At 40.9% G+C, this 18,501-nt stretch overlaps 1 protein-coding gene across 8 annotated transcripts in view; it reads left to right on the forward strand.

Annotated features, from left to right (window-relative positions):
* SYNE2 (spectrin repeat containing nuclear envelope protein 2) overlaps positions 1-18,501 on the forward strand; it is a 237,632-nt gene that overhangs the window by 75,954 nt on the left and 143,177 nt on the right. For all 8 annotated transcript variants that reach the window (XM_045015450.1, XM_045015451.1, XM_045015453.1 and 5 more), the window contains 9 exons: positions 500-612; positions 2,136-2,338; positions 2,766-2,885; positions 2,981-3,269; positions 4,548-4,717; positions 7,230-7,542; positions 11,930-12,085; positions 13,640-13,905; positions 15,258-17,367. In XM_045015450.1, coding sequence (XP_044871385.1) covers positions 500-612; positions 2,136-2,338; positions 2,766-2,885; positions 2,981-3,269; positions 4,548-4,717; positions 7,230-7,542; positions 11,930-12,085; positions 13,640-13,905; positions 15,258-17,367 — 3,740 coding nt within the window. The remainder of the gene's footprint in view (positions 1-499; positions 613-2,135; positions 2,339-2,765; positions 2,886-2,980; positions 3,270-4,547; positions 4,718-7,229; positions 7,543-11,929; positions 12,086-13,639; positions 13,906-15,257; positions 17,368-18,501) is intronic.

The raw sequence follows: 18,501 nt of genomic DNA on the forward strand, positions 1-18,501 counted from the left end.
TTCATAAGTGTGTATTTTCAGTTCTAGGTGACATATTTTAGTTGCCAAACACAGGACGATGGGTATCTTTAACCTACGGGTGTAACTCCATTGGAGTTATGCCCGCAGAGAATTTCACCCAAAGAGAATATCAGCCTGCAGTCACTGGGAATAGTATTTGCTGAATAGTATTTTTTTGTGATAGAGGCCAGAGTAGCAACAGTAAATCAGAATGTTTGATGATAGATTATCCCAGGCAACGTTTTCTGAAAATGTCACAAACAGGCCTCTGAGCTGGGTGCTCCAGCATGTCATGTTCACTGTCAATACAAGGATGGGTTCCAAAAGAAAGAAGTAAGGACAACAGCATTTTCTGTCATTTTGCATGTACTGAGAGGCAGCATCCAGGGACAGCATTGATAAATATAATTATTAGGAGATTAACTGAAATCTTCATGTTGAGTAGAGATTTTCTGTTACTGGATAAGAAAAAAAAAAGTCAGACTCTATCTTTCCGCAGATCAGTGTAAGGATTTTAATGACTGGTTCAGCAGCGCTCAGCTGTCTTTAAAGGATTGTTTTGACCCATCAGAAACAAAACAGACATTGGAAGAAAAATTGCAGAAGCTCATGGTAAGATATTAGAATATTTTAAAATATAAAATATTTTGGAAGGAGGTTGCACCCTCCCATGTTAGCAAGGGACTCTGTACTTTGGAGTAGATTCACAAAGCAGCGTGGCAGTCAGTGGAAGGGGTAATAAAATTGTGTTAAGAAGTGTACATTTGAGATAAAGTTCTAACCTACAGTTAGGAAAGTTCAGATGCTAGAACGTACTAAATTGAAGTCATTGGGACTTAAGGAAGTGCTTAAGCATTATGGTGAATCAGGGTCTTAGAGACTAAGGCCTGGTCTACACTAAGGGCGGGGGTCGAACTAGGGTACGCAAGTTCAGCTACGCGAATAGCGTAGCTGAACTCGAAGTACCCTAGTTCGACTGACTTACCCGTCCAGACGCGGCGGGGTCGAACTCCGCGGCTCCAAGGTCGACTCCGCCACCGCCGTTCGCGGTGGTGGAGTTCCGGAGTCGACCGCAGCGCTTCCGGAGTTCGAACTATTGCGTCTAGATCAGACGCGATAGTTCGAACTCCAAGAAGTCGAACTCACCGCGTCGACCTGCGCGGTGAGTATGGACCTGCCCTAAGGTGATCCTGACCCTATTGAAGTCAATAGCAAAACCCTATGGACGTCAGTGGAACTAGTATTTCACCCTTATTATTAATATTATTATTAATCTGTATATTACTGTAGCCACCTAGGAGCCCTAGGCATCCTCATTCCCATCAGCCTTTCCTCTCTGATTTACTCCACTCCCTCTCTTCCTCTCCTCACAATCTCCCACACTCATCCTCGATGATGTCATCTTCCACACTGATGACCCATCTGACCCCTTAGCTGCATGTTTCCTCACCTTCATGTCTTCCTTCATCCTGCAGCTTTGGTTCAACTCTCCCTTTCACCAAAATGGCCGTTCACTTGACTCGATCTTCACCACACACTGATCTCTCTCTGATCTCTCTGTTGCTCCATTCCTCCTCTCTGACCATCATCTGGTCTCCTTCAGCATTGCCCATCACACACCCATTCTTTGTTACTTAGGCTCTCCATGATTTCCAGCCCGTCAGTGTTGATATTCTTGTTTGCCCTCAACCTTTTCCTTCCTGCCTCTCTTCCCTTTCTTCTGTCAGACTGATACAATGCAAATTGCAGGTTGGAGCAGACAGTCATAGTTTATCAACAGTTGAAGGCCTGATGGAAGAAGTGAGTCTTAATGAGAGATTTGAATATGAAAGTTGTGGATGCTTGGTTCATTCTTCTGCTTTGTGTACTTTACCCCAGAAGAGAATCTCTGTCCTCTCTTCTTCTTTACTTTCCCCTTATATTTCAAGGGAGTTTTTCCATTTGCACTTAGGTGAGGTGGGTTTTAAATGAATAGAACACTGTAAATATACCTTGCAAGAGACACTAATGATTTTTTAAAAAAGCTTATAGTGATAACACAAACTAAGAAGTTTATATAGAATATAAATATCTGTTATATAGCAGCAAACTTGCTACATGCATTTCTAATTTGTCATGTTTGTGCTTTTGTTAAGAGTTTCCTAACTTTTGAAGGCAAAGAGAGTGACATCCAAGAGGTAAAATCTCTCTTGAGTAAGGTGAAGAGTTATTTGCCTGAAGCAAGTGTTAACCAGCTTAGTAGCTGGGTGAGAGATCAAGAAGCAGAATTACAAAGCATAACCTCCAAATGTCAAAAACAAGAAAAGAAACTTCATGCTTCTCTGCAGCAACTCATTAGGTAGGGAGCTAAAATTTATTCCCAGCAGCTTACTTATAGATGATATAAAGTGATATCATTCTTAAACAATCATAATGAAGAATAAATAACTCTGATTTTCATTGTAAATCATGTGTTACTGAGGAATCTGCTGTTTTCTTCTGTTTTGTTTCACTTTTTCAGTTTTCTTAACAATAAAGAGATCATGAGGACCCTGATTTAGCAACATATTTGAGCATGTGCTTAAAACTTGTCAATGGTTCATTTGAAATCAGTGGGGCTACTCACATGCTTAGTTACGTATGTGCATAAATACCTTGCTAAATCACAGCCCAGATAATTTCATATCTGTTACAGTGAAATGTTATTGTCAATGTTTTTTAGAAATTACAGATATAATACTTCTTACTTACCAATGTATACATTTTTGTGTATGTTGTTTCTTTAGACTTCAAGAAGACAGCAGTGGCTTGAAGGAATGGCTCACCATTCAGGAAGAAAAATTGCCAGAGACCAAAAATGAGAAGATAAAATTAGAAAACTTTTACCAAATGCTAATAAAGCAGAGGTAGCCTTGTCTTGGGGAAGGGGGATAGTTTGTATCTTTCTTGACTCCTCTTTGTTACAGCAGATTCACTGTGATTGATTTGTTGTATTTTTCAGAGAATCATTTGACTCCTTGTCTCAGCTGGCAAATTCTTTGAGGGAATCTGGGTTTACAAGAGATGAAACAGTGTCCGAATCCAGTCATCTCATTAGTCGGTATCAGGAACTACAGACACACATAAGTGAAGCACTAGGAATTAGTCAGACATGGTCCATGGAAGAGCAGAATTTTGAAGCGCTTGCACAGAACATGTCTTCTTGGATAAAAAGACTTAAAGAATCAGTTATTGGCTTGAGTTCACAGCAAGGCGAGTTGCCACTGGAAGAAAGGATACATCAAATAAAGGTACTGCAGCACACTTATTACTCTGATTTTGCCAGTTGAGGGTAATATATGGGAAATGTATGGTATGTAATAATCTCATTAGACCCACCATATGTCATTGATGATTACAGTGTACAACTAAGCACGTGGTTGTGTGGTTAATTAAATGCAGTTGGGCAGCACAGAACTCTCAGCCCAGAGGGAAGGGAGGGCTACAGTGGTTTTGTGCCCTCCCAATCCTGACTTTCCAGATGCTGGAAAGATCCCCAGCATAAATTAGACAGCCCAGGGCCTGTGTAAGTTATAGCAACCTCCCCACGGTTGCCTTGTAGGCTTCAGTGCTGCCTGGAATATTGGCAGTGCTGTGTTCTGTTGGCTCACCTCTGATACACCCCACCTATCCACCAGCCTCCTATGCTGAGGTTTGTGAGAGGGTCCTCATAGGGTAAGACATACCGTTATCTTCTGCAATGCCCAGGGTGGGAGAATCCTCCCCAGCTAGAAATGCGTCTTTATGGCGCTTTGGCCTTTATACACAGCTTAAAGGGGCTGCAGTGGATGTTAGGCTCTCACTCATAGTATCTGAAGCAAATTTTTGCTTTATTTTATCAGAATGATACTGGTGTTTCTATAGCAGTGGTTCTCAACCTTTCCAGACTACTGTATGCCTTTCAGGAGTCTGATTTGTCTTGTGATCCCCCAAGTTACACCTCACTTAACAACTACTTGCTTACAAAATCAGACATCAAAATACAAAAGCGTCACAGCACACTATTACTGAAAAATTGCCTACTTTCTCATTTTTGCCACACAATTATAAAATAAATCAATTGAAATATAAATATTGTACTTACATTTTAGTGTATAGTATATAGAGCAGCATCAACAAGTCATTGTCTGTATGAAATTTTAATTTGTACTGACGTTGCTGATGCTTTTTATGTAGCTTGTTGAAAAACTACACAAATATCTACCTGAGTTGATGTACCTTCGGAAGACCTCCGCGTATCCCGAGGGGTATGCGAACCCCTGGTTGAAAACCACTGGTCTATAGAAGGATTAGGGAATGTGTGTGTTTAAAAAATCTTAGGTACATTTTGGCATGCTAACATTTAAACTGGATTATCCATCCAATTATTAATATCAATTATGTAGGACATAGAAGTGATAATTGTTTTTGTTCAACAGCAGTAGACAAAGAATAAAACATTTTGCAGATGATACTCTTTGTTAGAATAACTACAAGTAAATGAATAAAGTATGTTACATGTTCTGCTTCTGCTCTTTTGTTTAATGCAGGAAATAGTTTTTCTCAAAGATAAGGGAGATGCTAAAATGCAAAACATTATAGCGCTGGGCAAAATCTTAACAAGTACTGAAGGAGTGAAGGACCCTGCCATTCAGCAGACGATTTCTGATCTCCAGAATCAATGGGAGTGCACTGTTCATTTAGCCACCGAATATCTAAGGTACCATGGAGCTTACAAAGAGACCAGTACTATAGCTTGACCTACTACGACTATCAGTTCCTCTTCCTGCTTTGCACAGTATATAGTTTCTATGCTCTTTGTTTTGGCAGGACAAGAAAATGACAACTAGAAAAAAGTTTGAATTTCTGCACTATTCATGATGGGACATATTGTGGCCATGAGTATGGGGTATGAGGAGGAACAGCAGAAACCCCTAGTAGAAAGGTTTTGGCCAGCTCAGCCAGAATTCCTCTGGGAGCCCAGGATGGAGTTGGCAATGTAGAGAAGAGTTGTTCATCCAACCCCAGTTTTGGAATAGCCATTGGCAGCACTAGCCTAGTCCCCTCTTTGCTCCCATTGAGATGGTAGCTGTTCTGTGTGCCCTTTGTGACCGATCCAGGGCCAGCCATGATCTCGCCTTATAAGAGATTTACACTGTCAGAATCAATCTTAGGATTTAAGGAAATCTGTTTCAGAGTAGCAGCCGTGTTAGTCTGTGCTCACAAAAAGAACAGGAGTACTTGTGGCACCTTAGAGACTAACTAACAAATTTATTTGAGCATAAGCTTTCGTGGGCAACAGCCCACTTCATTGTGGGGGTCAGCTCCCCACGAAAGCTTATGCTCAAATAAATGTGTTAGTCTCTAAGGTGCCACAAGTACTCCTGTTCTTTTAAAGGAAATCTGTGTGTCACTAGCAGCACAGAGGTTTTTAAAGACCATGTAGTGATGTGGCTGCCTACTGAGGGCCTCTCCGTGGCTATGAGTGCCTCCGCAGTGCATGGCTAATAATTTCGCCCTCAAATAGCTCCTTAGACCAACTCCACACATTTTTCTGGGGTCAAAAATACCCTTGCTTGGAAACTGGGTTTATTTACAGAAAATAACTCAATTAGTTATAATTATGTCCCCCAACCAAACATTTCTTTTCCTACTCTGAGGCTTCCTTGTCTGGAGAGATTTTGCACTCTTTCCTTGTTTGCCCAGGGTCGCCTGCCTTAGCAGGCCACTCACAGCCCTTTCTGCCTGAAGTCTTATTCTCAAATCCCAGGCCTTGCTCAAGCCAGCAAACCCCTAGCGGTCTCTGTACTCTCTGAGCGTCTCCCCTTCACTACAGCCACCTGCTGCCCTTTATAGGGAATTACCTGATTTGACTCAGGAGGGGCTCATCCTGTAATCAGGGTTAGCTTAGCCCCAGACTCTCTGGGCCATGGGGCAAGTCACCCTGTTAGAAACCAGTTTGTTCTAGCTCTGCGAGAGATTCTTCTCATTTATATCACATGAATTGAAACATGCAGTATGTGTCCATGCTGGAAGACAGAAGGCCATGGATGTGGTTTAATTAGTTTGCATCTTTATTCACTTATAATATTTGGGAGTACCAGGCAACAAGTTGTAGAGTGCAGGGAGGAAGGGGTCATGTCCCTGCTGATCCAAACATAGGAGCCCCAACACCCCACCCCAACTCCCTTAAAGGAGGTCAGGAAAAGGAAAGGGGGTCAGCTCCCTGCTGATGAGATGGAGGAGCCCCCAACCCCTCTTACTCAGCTCCCAGAAGAGATTCTTCCAGCCCAATCCTGGTAAAGAGGGCATCTCTGTGGCTCTATGGGGTGTAAATACCCCTTCCACTCTTCCAGTGAGCGGGAAGGGCAATGCAGTGACCTTGACCTCACCCCAAGTACATTGTGCCCTTCCTAGTAAGCTTTCCTCTTTCTCTCCCCCCTGTTGCAAAGAGTCCTTAAAGGGGCAATGCACTTCTTCTTCCACCTAGCCAGACACAGACCCACGCACATAAAGGTTTCAGTGGTCACATTTCAAGAAGAATTCTATTCTGGGTTCTAGTCACTGTTTTACATTAAATTGATAATGTTACTCTGGATTTAGCTACATCTATTTATTTTGATCTGTTCATAATAGTTCATATTTTCAATTATTGGCACATAAGTTCCATCTGCAAAATATATTTACGTACCCGCTGAATGTATGAACATACAGGAAAATGTGAGTGTGCAGCTCGCCTTTTGTATGAGTAATTACAGTTGCGTGTTTTTCACAGTATTTAAATCCTTTTCATGATCATGAAAAGGTAATACGTGTATTTTCTACAGTATATTACATTTTTCAAGAACCCTTCAACAAAAGGGTCATAAAGACAGTAGGTTTAACTTAGTAGTTAAAAATAAAACTTGAATTGGAATGAGAAGCAAAGAATATACAGCATGAGCAGCAGGTCTCAGATTTTAACAACTATGTTTTCATAGGCTGAGATTTAAAAGGAGCCTAAGGGATTTAAGCACTCAACCACCACTGAAATGTAATGATATTTGGATGCTATACTCCCTTATGTCCCTTTGAAAATTTCTGCCTTACTATTTATGGGTAATTTACAACTCAAAGAATAAACCTCATGATTATAATTGGATCTAATGATTTAATGTCTGCAGTTTAATATTTCTAAACAAATAATACAAAATCCTTGAATTCTATTACTGTATTTCCCCCCCTTCTTCAAGCCACCAAGAACAGATTCAACTTCAAAGCAAACGATACGTGCAAAGCAAAGAAGATTTGAGATTAGTGCTGACTGAACTGAAGAAGCAACAGCAGGAATTAGGTTTTGATGTTCAGGCTGGTTTGCAGGAGAAACAAACTCAGTTAACAAGTTATATAAAACTCCTGCAGAAAGCAGAAGGTTTAATGTTCCTATTAAATGAATTAAAAAGCCAAGGAGATTACCTACGGGATTGCATTGAGGATTCCTGCTTCATGGAAGAATCACGGATAGAGCTAAAATATCTGCATGAAAGTCTGCTCAGCCAGTTGCAGGTTGGAATCATGCCATATTTCCTTATCATATTATTAGTTTTAGTATACCTAATTATTTAAAGTTCTTATTATTTGCTTGTTATCTCATTAAGCTATCAGATCAGAATGTTGTGGTACAAAGTGAGGACACTCTGAAGTGAACTTCTTTACTAGTTTCCTGTAGTGGAATAATTAAAGCCAAATCTTCTCCACTGGGCAAAGCTGAAATAGTTGTTAGTGGTGAGTTCCTCTGCATATTGGTAGGTACAGAATCCTTCCCTGGGCCACAGAGTGGAAGGGGGAACCACTTAAGGTTTTGATCCTCTACTGCTTTGCGCTTTGCCCAGAAGTAAACGATTACACAAAGTGGGGGCTAGTGAGTGTGAAATACTGACAAACAACAAATCAGAACATTAGCATTTTGCATCTATTGGTACAGGGGTAAATGGTTATGAAGTGCAAAGAGAAGGAGAAAGAGGCCTTTTACTTACACATGCAGTGAACAGCTGCTGATCCTCTGCAGCTGTTGGATTTAAGAGCACGCCACCTGACTGCCTTAGCCAATCCGGTGTCTCTGCCATGGCGCAGCTGCGCTCCTTTGCTGCCTGGCGACTGGCAGGTGCTGCTGCAGACACTGAGTTCACATCATCTGGGTGTCCCGCTAGCTCCCCTCCCCTTTGGGCGGCTCTGCTGCATGTCTTCATAGGCTAAAGCTCAGTTTAATAAATATCATACATCTTGACTCTAAATAATCATTTAAGAGCAAATTTTGACGCTTTGACTGTGGGTTAAGAGCAAGGACCTTCCTCCACGAGCAGTTCCACTGACTTTAGTGGGACCACAGTCAGGGCCGGCTCCAGACCCCAGCACGGCAAGCACGCGCGTGGGGCGGCCCTTTCCCGGGGGGGCGGCAGGCTGGGCCGGGACGACCGGACCTGCCGCAGGCATGACTGCGGAGGGGGCGCTCGTCCCGCGGCTCCAGTGGACCTCCCGCAAGCATGACTGCGGACGGTTCGCTGGTCCCGCGGCTCGGCTGGACCTCCCGCAGCTGCGGGAGGTCCAGCCGAGCCGCGCGACCATCCGCAGTCATGCCCGCGGGAGGTCCGCTGCTCCCGCGGCTCCGGGGCGCCTCCCGGGCATGACTGCTTGGGGCGGCCAAAAAGGTAGAGCCGCCCCTGACCACAGTGGAGTAGGACACTCCTCTATGTGAGTATTGGTGTCAGCATGGAGCTCTTTACTAATAGTAAACGTTTAAAACAAACAAACCAGGAGAAGCACAATATAGGGATGCCAGTGGTGACTGAACAGGATAGCATGCGAGGAAGTGGAGCACAGCTGAAAATGTTTCCTACTACTCTGTGTGATGATAATGAAATGACAAAGGCAATTGATCAAAAAGAGGAGGTAATTGTACTCAAGGTGCTAAGGGTCAGTGGAATCATAAAAAATACATGTTTAAAGTTTAATTACAGAGGGAATGATAGCAATAAACATCCCATTCAGTTACACTGATGTATTCTCGCCTCGGTGTGTGGGGATTTGCGTCTCTAACTCCATGATAATGAAAATGAGAATTTATCCTATCCACTCAAAATACATGTGGATTGATTTATTTCATCCGTGTGGGTGGCCTTGAAGTGATTTGCTGACAATGCTGTGTTGCAAGCCACTTGACGCTGGAAATAAATCTACACCTGTGATGTTCTTTTAGCATTTTACCCCGCTAATATGTATATCTGTGTTTCAATTTATAAAAACATGTGCTTTTTGTGTAGTGTCTGGCCTGATGTAATTAGTATCTACTGTTGTAACTGTACAATAACCAGAGTTTGGTTACAAAAACCTGTAATGACCAAGGGCCAGATTGTGGATTGTGCTTTGTGCTGGAGCAAAGGAATAAGGGTGTGTAAGTCGCCCCATACTCCCTTGTGCTGGCTATCTGTATCCTGGGTAGCAGCACTGGAGTGGAAGCAGAGCCTACACGTTCTCCCACCATGCAGGGTAATGGAATGGGGCAGGATTGTGTGAAGTCTTGGTTCTGACCTCATCCCCCACTGCCCTTGAGACAATGTATTTGCTGCAACAGATGTGTTGGCAGATGTATAGACCAGTGCAGTTTTGTTCCTTCCTTGGAGCAGCTGGGGAGCTGGGAGAGAGATTGTGACTTTCTCTCTTGGGCTGCTCCTGAGGCCGTGCAAAAATGCGCTGCTTCTTACTCCAGGTCATAATCTCACTATCTATCTTAAATTTCATTCAAACAGAAATAAAACTGAGCAGAACTCCCTGTTGAATCCACTTCCAGAAAATGCCTCACTATATACAGAGGCTTGTTGGACCAAAACAAGGCAAATTCCAGGGCTGGGGACCATTCTCTGAGAATACTTCGCCTTGTGTCCCACAGGATTCTACTCAGCGAGGGTGCAGAAGGGCATCAGTCAATCTCAAGCATTAGACTGGTACATAGGAAGAGAAGTGTAGTCTTTTACCATATGTATCCAAGAACCAGACCAGGTAGGGCTTTATAGCTCAAAACCAACACTTCGACAGGAAGCTAGTGCATCCCACACATAAAGCAGTGTAAAAAGTGTAAGTCAGAAGAAGAGAGCTAATCCATCACTAACCGCAATTTTTCAAAACATTTGTTATGACAAAATTACAGTTCTGCTTCTTCATGTAAATCATCTTCCTTATCATAACCTTGCCCGGTGCAATCTTTTACGAGTCGTAGTTGCGTTTGCCTCATTTACTTGTAATTGTAGGGTTCACCACCTTGTCATTTGAAATACTGTAATTATTAGTCAGCATGTCTGATTAAGGCTTTTTGATTACTTGTTTCTTTCTTTTTCCTAACACAGCGATGTTGGGAGCACTAACGCTGCTGTGCAGGGGAGATTTGAGGGAGAGGAATTACTCCCTTGTCTGGCTGTGTTAGGCTGGGCCTCAGCATGTGCAGTGCCTGAAACCCCACATACATATGAAGAGAAATGTACACCATATAATACCACCCTGCATTTTCCCTATTTTCATTTCACTTGTTTCTTCATGTTTGTGACTTACGTTCCATCTGATGATGCTGTCTTCCCACTTCCTCTCTGACAGCTAGCTGACTTTTTTCATTTCCTTCAATTTCATGGTCCTTCAGGGCCTCTTAAGATGAAACCTGTTTCTGTCTAGTAGATACAATTGCTGTAGCTGTGTAGTTAGGGTAAATGGAAAAGTTCCCTGGTTATTTGATTTTCCTGACTGGATATATTTGGTTCACAGTGAAAAGGTAACAAGAAGAGTGTTAATTATTGTTGTTATTATTTATTTCCGATAGCAACTTACGTGCAAGGCACTTTACAAACTGAACAGATGGCACGGTCCCTGCCCTGAGGAGTTCACAGTATAAGCAGAGACAGACAGAGGGTTGTGGGTGGTGGTACAACAGATAAACCAGATGGCCAAAGTGATACTTGGACACCTTTTAGTAATACAGTGTTGTGCTGACAAAAGATATTTGTATTATTTATATTATGGCGCCACCCAGAACCTCCCACTGATACCAGGCCTCATTGTGCTAGGTTCTGTACATACTCATAGTCAGAGACAGTCCCTGCCCTGCAGAGCATACAGTCTAAATAAAGAGTTGGGGAAGGGAAGTAGTAGTATCTCCATTTTACAGATGGGGAATTGAGGCAGAGAGAGATTTTAAGTGATTTGCCCAAGGTCATACAAGGAGTTGGTGGCAGCACCATTAATTAAACCCCTTTCCCCATCCAGTGCTTTAATCACAAGGCCATCCTCCCTATCAATCACAATGTATAGACTATTCACAAATACTCCTCAAACTTGCCATTATCAGTCAGCTCATGGAGAAGATAGTGACCTTGCAAATGGTCAAGAAAGGGCATTCCATGTATAGAGAGCATGGAGATGGTTATGACAAAGGAAGCAAATGAAGTGCTGAGGCTGGCATCACTGCTAAACAAAGGGGGCTTGGGCGCAAAGTGAAACAAGAGCAGATGAGTAGGATGGGAGAGAGTTAAGCAGGACTTTGAAGACAGTGATAAACAGCCTGAAGAAGATGCATTGGAGGAGGATAAGCTGGGGAGGAATTTGAAGTGGTGATGCCATGATCAGAATGATGGGCAACATCTTAGCACTTGTATGAACTGTATTAGTGAATGACCCGGGAGACCATAGAGGAGCAGGCTGAGATAATCCAGGCAGGAGAGGACAAGGGTCTATATGAGAATTTTAGCTGCAGGGACAGAAAGAAAAGAATGGGTTGTAGAGATGCTGTGGAGGAAAGAGTGGCAGGATTTGGACATAGCCATAACACATTCGGCTAAGTAGAAAAAATAAAAGGAGAGATGCTACATTGTTACGTATATTGCAGAATGAAAAATCCTGTTTTACATTCCAGGGTTCAAATGTGGAAATGGTTTTCCAGAAACAGATTCTTCCTGAAGCCCAAGCAAATGCTGAATATATTGGTGAGGAACAAAAGGTCGCTGAGCTGAAAAATCAAACTGCAGAATTGGATGTTGTGTTAGTAAATGAGCAACTAAAAGAGATAGAGGTATGGAACCGGCAAAACTCATTCCCTCACTAATTACATAGCTGAGTTTATTCAATGTTGTATAATATAGCTAATCACAGAATTATTAAACTGTTGCATATAGTCTCATTTTACATTGGACTGATGACACAGTCCCACATGGCATCCTTTAAGCAAACTAAGGAAATGTGATCTAGATGAAATTACTATAAAGTGGGTGCACAGCTGGATGAAAGACTGTACTCAGAGAGTAGTTATCAATGGTTTGCTGTCAAACTGGGCATGTGTCTCTAGTGGGGTTTCGCAGGGGTCAGTCAAGGGTCCAGAACTATTCAATATTTTCATTAATAACTTAGATAACAGAGTGGACAGTATACTTATAAAATTTGCAGGGGACACCAAATTTGCTGGGAGATGTTGCTGGCATTTTGGAGGACAGGATTAGAATTCAAAACAACCTGGACAAATTAGAGAATTGGTCTGACATCAGCAAGATAAAATTCAGTAAAGGCAAGTTCAAAGTACTTCACTTAGGAAGGAAAAATCAAATGCACAACTACAAAATGAGGACTAACTTGCTAGGCAGTAATGCCGCTGAAAAGGACCTGGGATTTATAGTGGATCACAAATTGACTATAAGCCAACAACCTGATGGAGTTGCAAAAAAGGGTAGTATAATTCTGGGGTGTATTAATAAGAGTGTCGTGTGTAAGACACAGGAAGTAATTGTCCTGCTCTATTCGGCACTTGGCAAGGCCTGAATTGCAGTGCTGTGTCCAATTCTGGGTGCCACAATTTAGTTAGGATGTGGACAAATTGGAGAGAGTCCAATGGAGAGCAACAAAAATGATGAAAGGTTTAGAAAACCTGACCTAAGAGGAAAGGTTGAAAAAAGTGGGCACATTGAGTCTTGAGAAAAGCCCTGATAACAGTCTTCAACTATATTAAGAGCTATTTTATAGAATACGGTGATTAATGGTTCTCCATATCCACAAAAAATATTGGGCTTAATTTGCAGCAAGGGCAATTTAAACTAAATATTAGGAAAAATTTTCTAACTGTAAGGGTAGTTAAGGTCTGGCATGGGCTTCCAATGGAAGTTGTGGAATCTCCATTGGAGGTTTTTAATAAACTATTGGACAAACATCTGTCAGAGATGGTCTAGGTCTACTTGGTCTCGCCTCAGCGCAATGGGCTGGATTTGATGACCTCTCAAGGTCCCTTCTACCCCTACATTTCTATGATTCTATGATCAACCATGTGAAAACATAGTTTGTGTAAATCCATCTGCATGAACTATGTCTGTAAATGTTTGTCTTTGCATACAGATATACCTGTTTTGTGCTTGTCTGCTGATGTGCAACTGTATATATATGTGTGATTACGTATGTATGTGCATGCATGTGCCTATGTGCATCTGTGTGTATGCTCACATTTAACTGAGCATGCATGTGTGTTCATGTGTACACAAATCTGCAATTTTAATCATATTTTGTAAAGACAGTAGGAAGTAAAAATGGTGAAAATTCTCTTTAATTATCTTTCTTTTTTCACTGTTTGTGGATGTGATTGTAGAATTTATATACTGAACTGGAAAAACAGAGAGCCACAGCTTTGTCTCTGAGGCAAGAGTTGTCACCCAACACAACAGAAATAAGCACATCAAACCTGCAAAGTACAGAATATATGGTTTTTTGCTGGGACAGGCTGCTTCAAGAATTGGAAGCCATTAAGAAGGTTACGCAACACCATTATCATCTAGTTAATGATTACCAGGAAAAGCTGTCTGCTGTTCAGTCTTCAATGAAAAGTTTATCAACAGAAAAAGAAAACATAAAAACGTAAGAAACTTTTTTAGTTTACTCTATGGGGACCACACTTAGGTTGATTTACATCAGTTACACTGATGTAACAGATCCAAATGGAGTTACTCTAAGTATGCACTGGTATAACTGAAATCTGAATATGGCACTGTATCGATTTAACTGAAGTTATATAAGGACAGAGCAAAAATTGGTGTAGTCCAAGTACATTAGTATATTGGTAATAACATTACATTGCATCTAAAGCACTTCAGTAACAATGGCTATGAAAACAATTATTATTATTTATTACTTTTTGCTATGCTAGCATCTAGCGATCCCAGCCTCATTGAGTTATATGCTTTACAGACACATAACAAACAGATGGTCCTACCCTGCAAAACTTAAAATCTAAGTGCTATATTATTACAATATTTTTTTCCAAAGTCATGGCAGATACAAAATAGATCGCCATCTTTCTTTGTTAACAAATGACAAAAATAGGAGGCAAAAGGTATTATTTTAAAAAATCTGACACATTAAGAGATCAGGTACCCATTTGCTGTTTACTGAAATATTTTCATATTCTGCAAATGAACTTTCATTGATAGGGAAAGTGTTATTTTCTGTAGTCAGAATGAACTCTGCCAGTACTAAGCCAAAGATAACCAGTACACGTTCATATCTAGTATGTTTTTCAAATTAGCCTTCAAGGTATGGAACTAACCTATAAATCATAATAATGAGTCGGTTTATTTGAAAACACTTTAAAAATTACTTATGGAATTATTTGTTTATATTTAAGTGGTTGCACAGAATTGAATTAAAATATCAACTATTACATGGATTTAAGGTAGGATTTTCAAAAGCAGTCTTAGGAGCAAAAGTCTTATTCATTTAATTAAAGAGATTGATTCAATCTCAATAAATGGGAATCTTATAATTGATTCCAAACTTTTACATTCATTTTTACATTGGAAGTTACTATACAACAGTGTTAATTTACCCACAACTGATTTAATATTGTTATTGAAGTTTACTTTTTGTTTAGCTTTAAAAGTGGGCTACAAGATAACTCTTCTAAAGAACTGCACACATTATGTTAGTGAATATTATTCCTGTGCAGTTCATACACTGGAAGTTACTGTTATTGCAGTAATTGGAAAGGATAGTCAACTCTTCCTGGGATTACGTGGGAAATAACTGTATACTGTAAAAAGTATAAACTTACCAGGATAAGAAAATTTTAAAAAATGAAAACGTATATTGATTACTTTTGTGAGTGAATAATTTTCTGGTTGGTGGGTATACAACAGAATTATCATTTAAAAATGTGTCTAATAATTCTAATTCTGGAAGATTGTTTTAAATCTTGATAATTTTATTGACAGGGGCCCTATGAGCAACACAGTTCTGGAGAAAATTAAAAAATGTATGGATTCAGTACAGAAGGAGAGAGACATTTTAAACAAGCTGAAAACTGAACAAGATAATTTATCTAGGTATCTGACATGCATAGATAAGGAATTAACAGAAAGCCAAGTGAAACAACTTGAGCGATGGTGGGAACACATAGAGCAATCAGTGCAAAAGAAACATTATCAACTTGTGTCAGAAATTGACGAATTTAACCTTCTCATGAACAAAGCACAGAACATTCAAAAGTTGATAGAGCACCAGCAGCATTTACAAGCTGGGTTGGGTTCCCCAGATGGACAAAAAACCGGTTGTCCAGTATTTTGGACCTCAGAGCTACAAGCCATTAAACACAGTGTTTCTTTGTTAAAAAGAAGAACTGAGCTGCAGATGAAAAGGATTTGGAGTGAGGAAGAAAAGAAAACTTTGGAAAATGCAATAAATGATTTGCAGAATCAGTTGGAAGTATTGGAGCACCAAACTCCTCAGGAGGATGTTCTGATCCTTAGTTCTGATCCCAAGAAATATGAAATCACGAGAAGGATGAAAGAGAATATATCATGGGTCAAAGATTCATTGTTTTCTCTTGATCAGAAGGCAGCACTTTTCCCAGATGATATTAAAATACAGATCAGAAATTGCAAGGCTGTGAACAGTGCAGCTGTAGACAAAGAGTCTACTATTGTGTCACTGGCTGATGAAACCCAGTGTATCATTCCTGATTTGAATCCAGAGGAAGTTACTGACCTAAGCGCCCTTTTACAAGAATTACAGAATTCATACCAAGCACTTGTTTTAAAATCAGCTCAAAGATTACAACAGCTAGAATTCCAACTGGAAAAAAGGCAGAGGCTTATTGCAGACATAGAAAGGGTTCACAGACAGCTTCAAAGTGCTGAGACACTGACCATTCCCGACATAAATCAAACAATCACATGCTCTGAGCCAGGCAATTTACATGTCATTTTAAAGGAGCTTTCAAAGGAAATACAGGAGATGGAAGGTCTCATCTCATCACATCTCCAAGAGAGTGAGCACTCACAGGGGGAGCTAAACATATTCGAACAATTATTTCTAACTGACCAATTAAGATGCCTTAAGAATAGAGCTAGGAAAATACAGAAATTAATCCAGAATAAATGCCAAACCATGGAAAAAAAGATAGCTATCTACACAGATTTTTCTGAAAGAATAACTTCATTGCATCAGGAGCTTAATGATCTATGGTGTGATGTATTGAAACTGGAGAGAGAGGAAATATTAAGTGTAAAAGCGGAAGTTAAGGATAAACTCAATGTGCTTAAAGAGAGAACCTTAGCTGTTCAATCTAGTTTGTTACAAATAACAAAGTACAAGGAAATATTTGACTTTATAAGGCTAAATTGGGACACTTCACACCATGATGAATTGCAAACTCTATTTCTTGAAATTAAAAATAAACTTAAATGCTTTGACAACTTTGTTATAGAATATGACAGGCATCAAGAATTGCTAAATGAAATCCAGGCCATGACATCCAGTATAAAGAATGAAGCTGACATACTAACAAATAACCCTGGCTCTTCCACAGAAACCAATATTATATCAGCACAAATTTTGTGCCACAGAGTTCAACAAATCAGGTACTTAATCCAGGAGGCAGTAAATCAATTACATATAAATGAAGTCTTTGATGTATCACTCAAAGAGGCTAAAACACAGCAAATAAAGAGACTGGAGGAAGATATTGATGGGTTGCATCAATTTTTCCAAAACATGATAGTGGATCTTCAGGCAGAGTGTGTAAATAAACAAGATTTCCAGAGCAAATTGGAACACACATTACATACCATAAAGCAGATTAAATCTGAATTTCAGCAGCCTCTTCTGGTAGACTTGGAAATGAAAAAAATTCAGTATGAAAAGATGCATTGTGAAGCAATGCAGGACAGGGTGCAAGCAGAATTTTGTGCCTTGAAAGATCTAATGGGTAAAGAGAAAGAAAAGCAAGAAGAAACATCTTATTTTATTGCTGGTACAGAAGTGAAATTAGATGAACTGGAAGATCTTGAAATACAGCTGAGGACAGATATTGCTTCCCGTGTAGTAAGTATCTTTAGGAAGAGTAAATGAGATTGTACATCCTTTTGTAAGTCTTGATTAGCTGTCCAGGAGTATCCTCCTTACTACAGTGTTAATAGTTTCATGACTTGTAGATACTCTATTAAGTCAAGTAACTGAATTAGATTGAAGCCTTCATTGCCATCTCAGGAGTGGTTGGATTATTGGTTACTTTTTAGATCATGATGCCAATGAACAAAGAGATTATTTGTGTTAAACTTATTATAATCAAACAGTGCCATATTCTCTGGCCTGCTGCATTTCTTTTGCACCATTCCAGTGGCACACAGGGAGCAGAAAGCTGCCATATCCACCTTGCTTGTCATTTCCCTGGCTTGGGGGAATCCCCAGCCGCATATATTTGAGTGTGTGGAGGGGATTGGGAGAGGTCACAGAAAAGTGAGGTCTGGCAATGGATTATAGCCCATTTGGGTAGATGAGAGCAGCCCTGAGTATACACATGTGGGCTTTCCTTTGCTTTATGGACATTACTAAGGGTAATATGCACAGGTATCCTCACCTGCCCAAGTCTGTATGAGGGTTCTAGGGCTTTCATCCACTCCTTAGTCAGGAATGCAGTTTCCATTAACATAGCTCTGCTCCCTACCACCCCCAACCCACAGTACTTTGGCAACAGCTGAAATTTCAGCACTCACCCTGCAACTGTGAGTGTGATCAGTCATTCTAAGATTGCAACACTCTGCTATGACTTGCTGGCCCGAAAGTGTAGCGTACTTACCATGCTTCCTGACTCTGTCCCATGGTACGTCTACACTGGGATAAAAGCCCTGCGGCATATCCCCGGCTCATCCGGGTCAGCTGACTAGGGCTCATGGGGCTAAAAATTGCTGTGTAGATGTTTGGCCTCAGGCTAGAGCATGAGCTCTAGGGCACTCCATCCTCGCAGAGTCCCAGAGCTTGGGCTCCATCCCAAGCCTGAACGTCTACATGGCATTTTTTCAGCCCTGGCGCCTGAGCCCTGTGAGTCCAAGGCAGCTGACCCAGGCCAGCTGTGGGTTTTTCATCCTCACGTAGACATACCCCCAGTGGCCTCTGAGAGCATCACCTGCCAGGCTGACTCATGTCATTTCTCTGAAATGGCCGTTTTGCAATCCATTG

Source organism: Mauremys mutica, chromosome 4, assembly GCF_020497125.1.
Source record: "Mauremys mutica isolate MM-2020 ecotype Southern chromosome 4, ASM2049712v1, whole genome shotgun sequence".
NCBI lineage: Eukaryota > Metazoa > Chordata > Testudines > Geoemydidae > Mauremys > Mauremys mutica.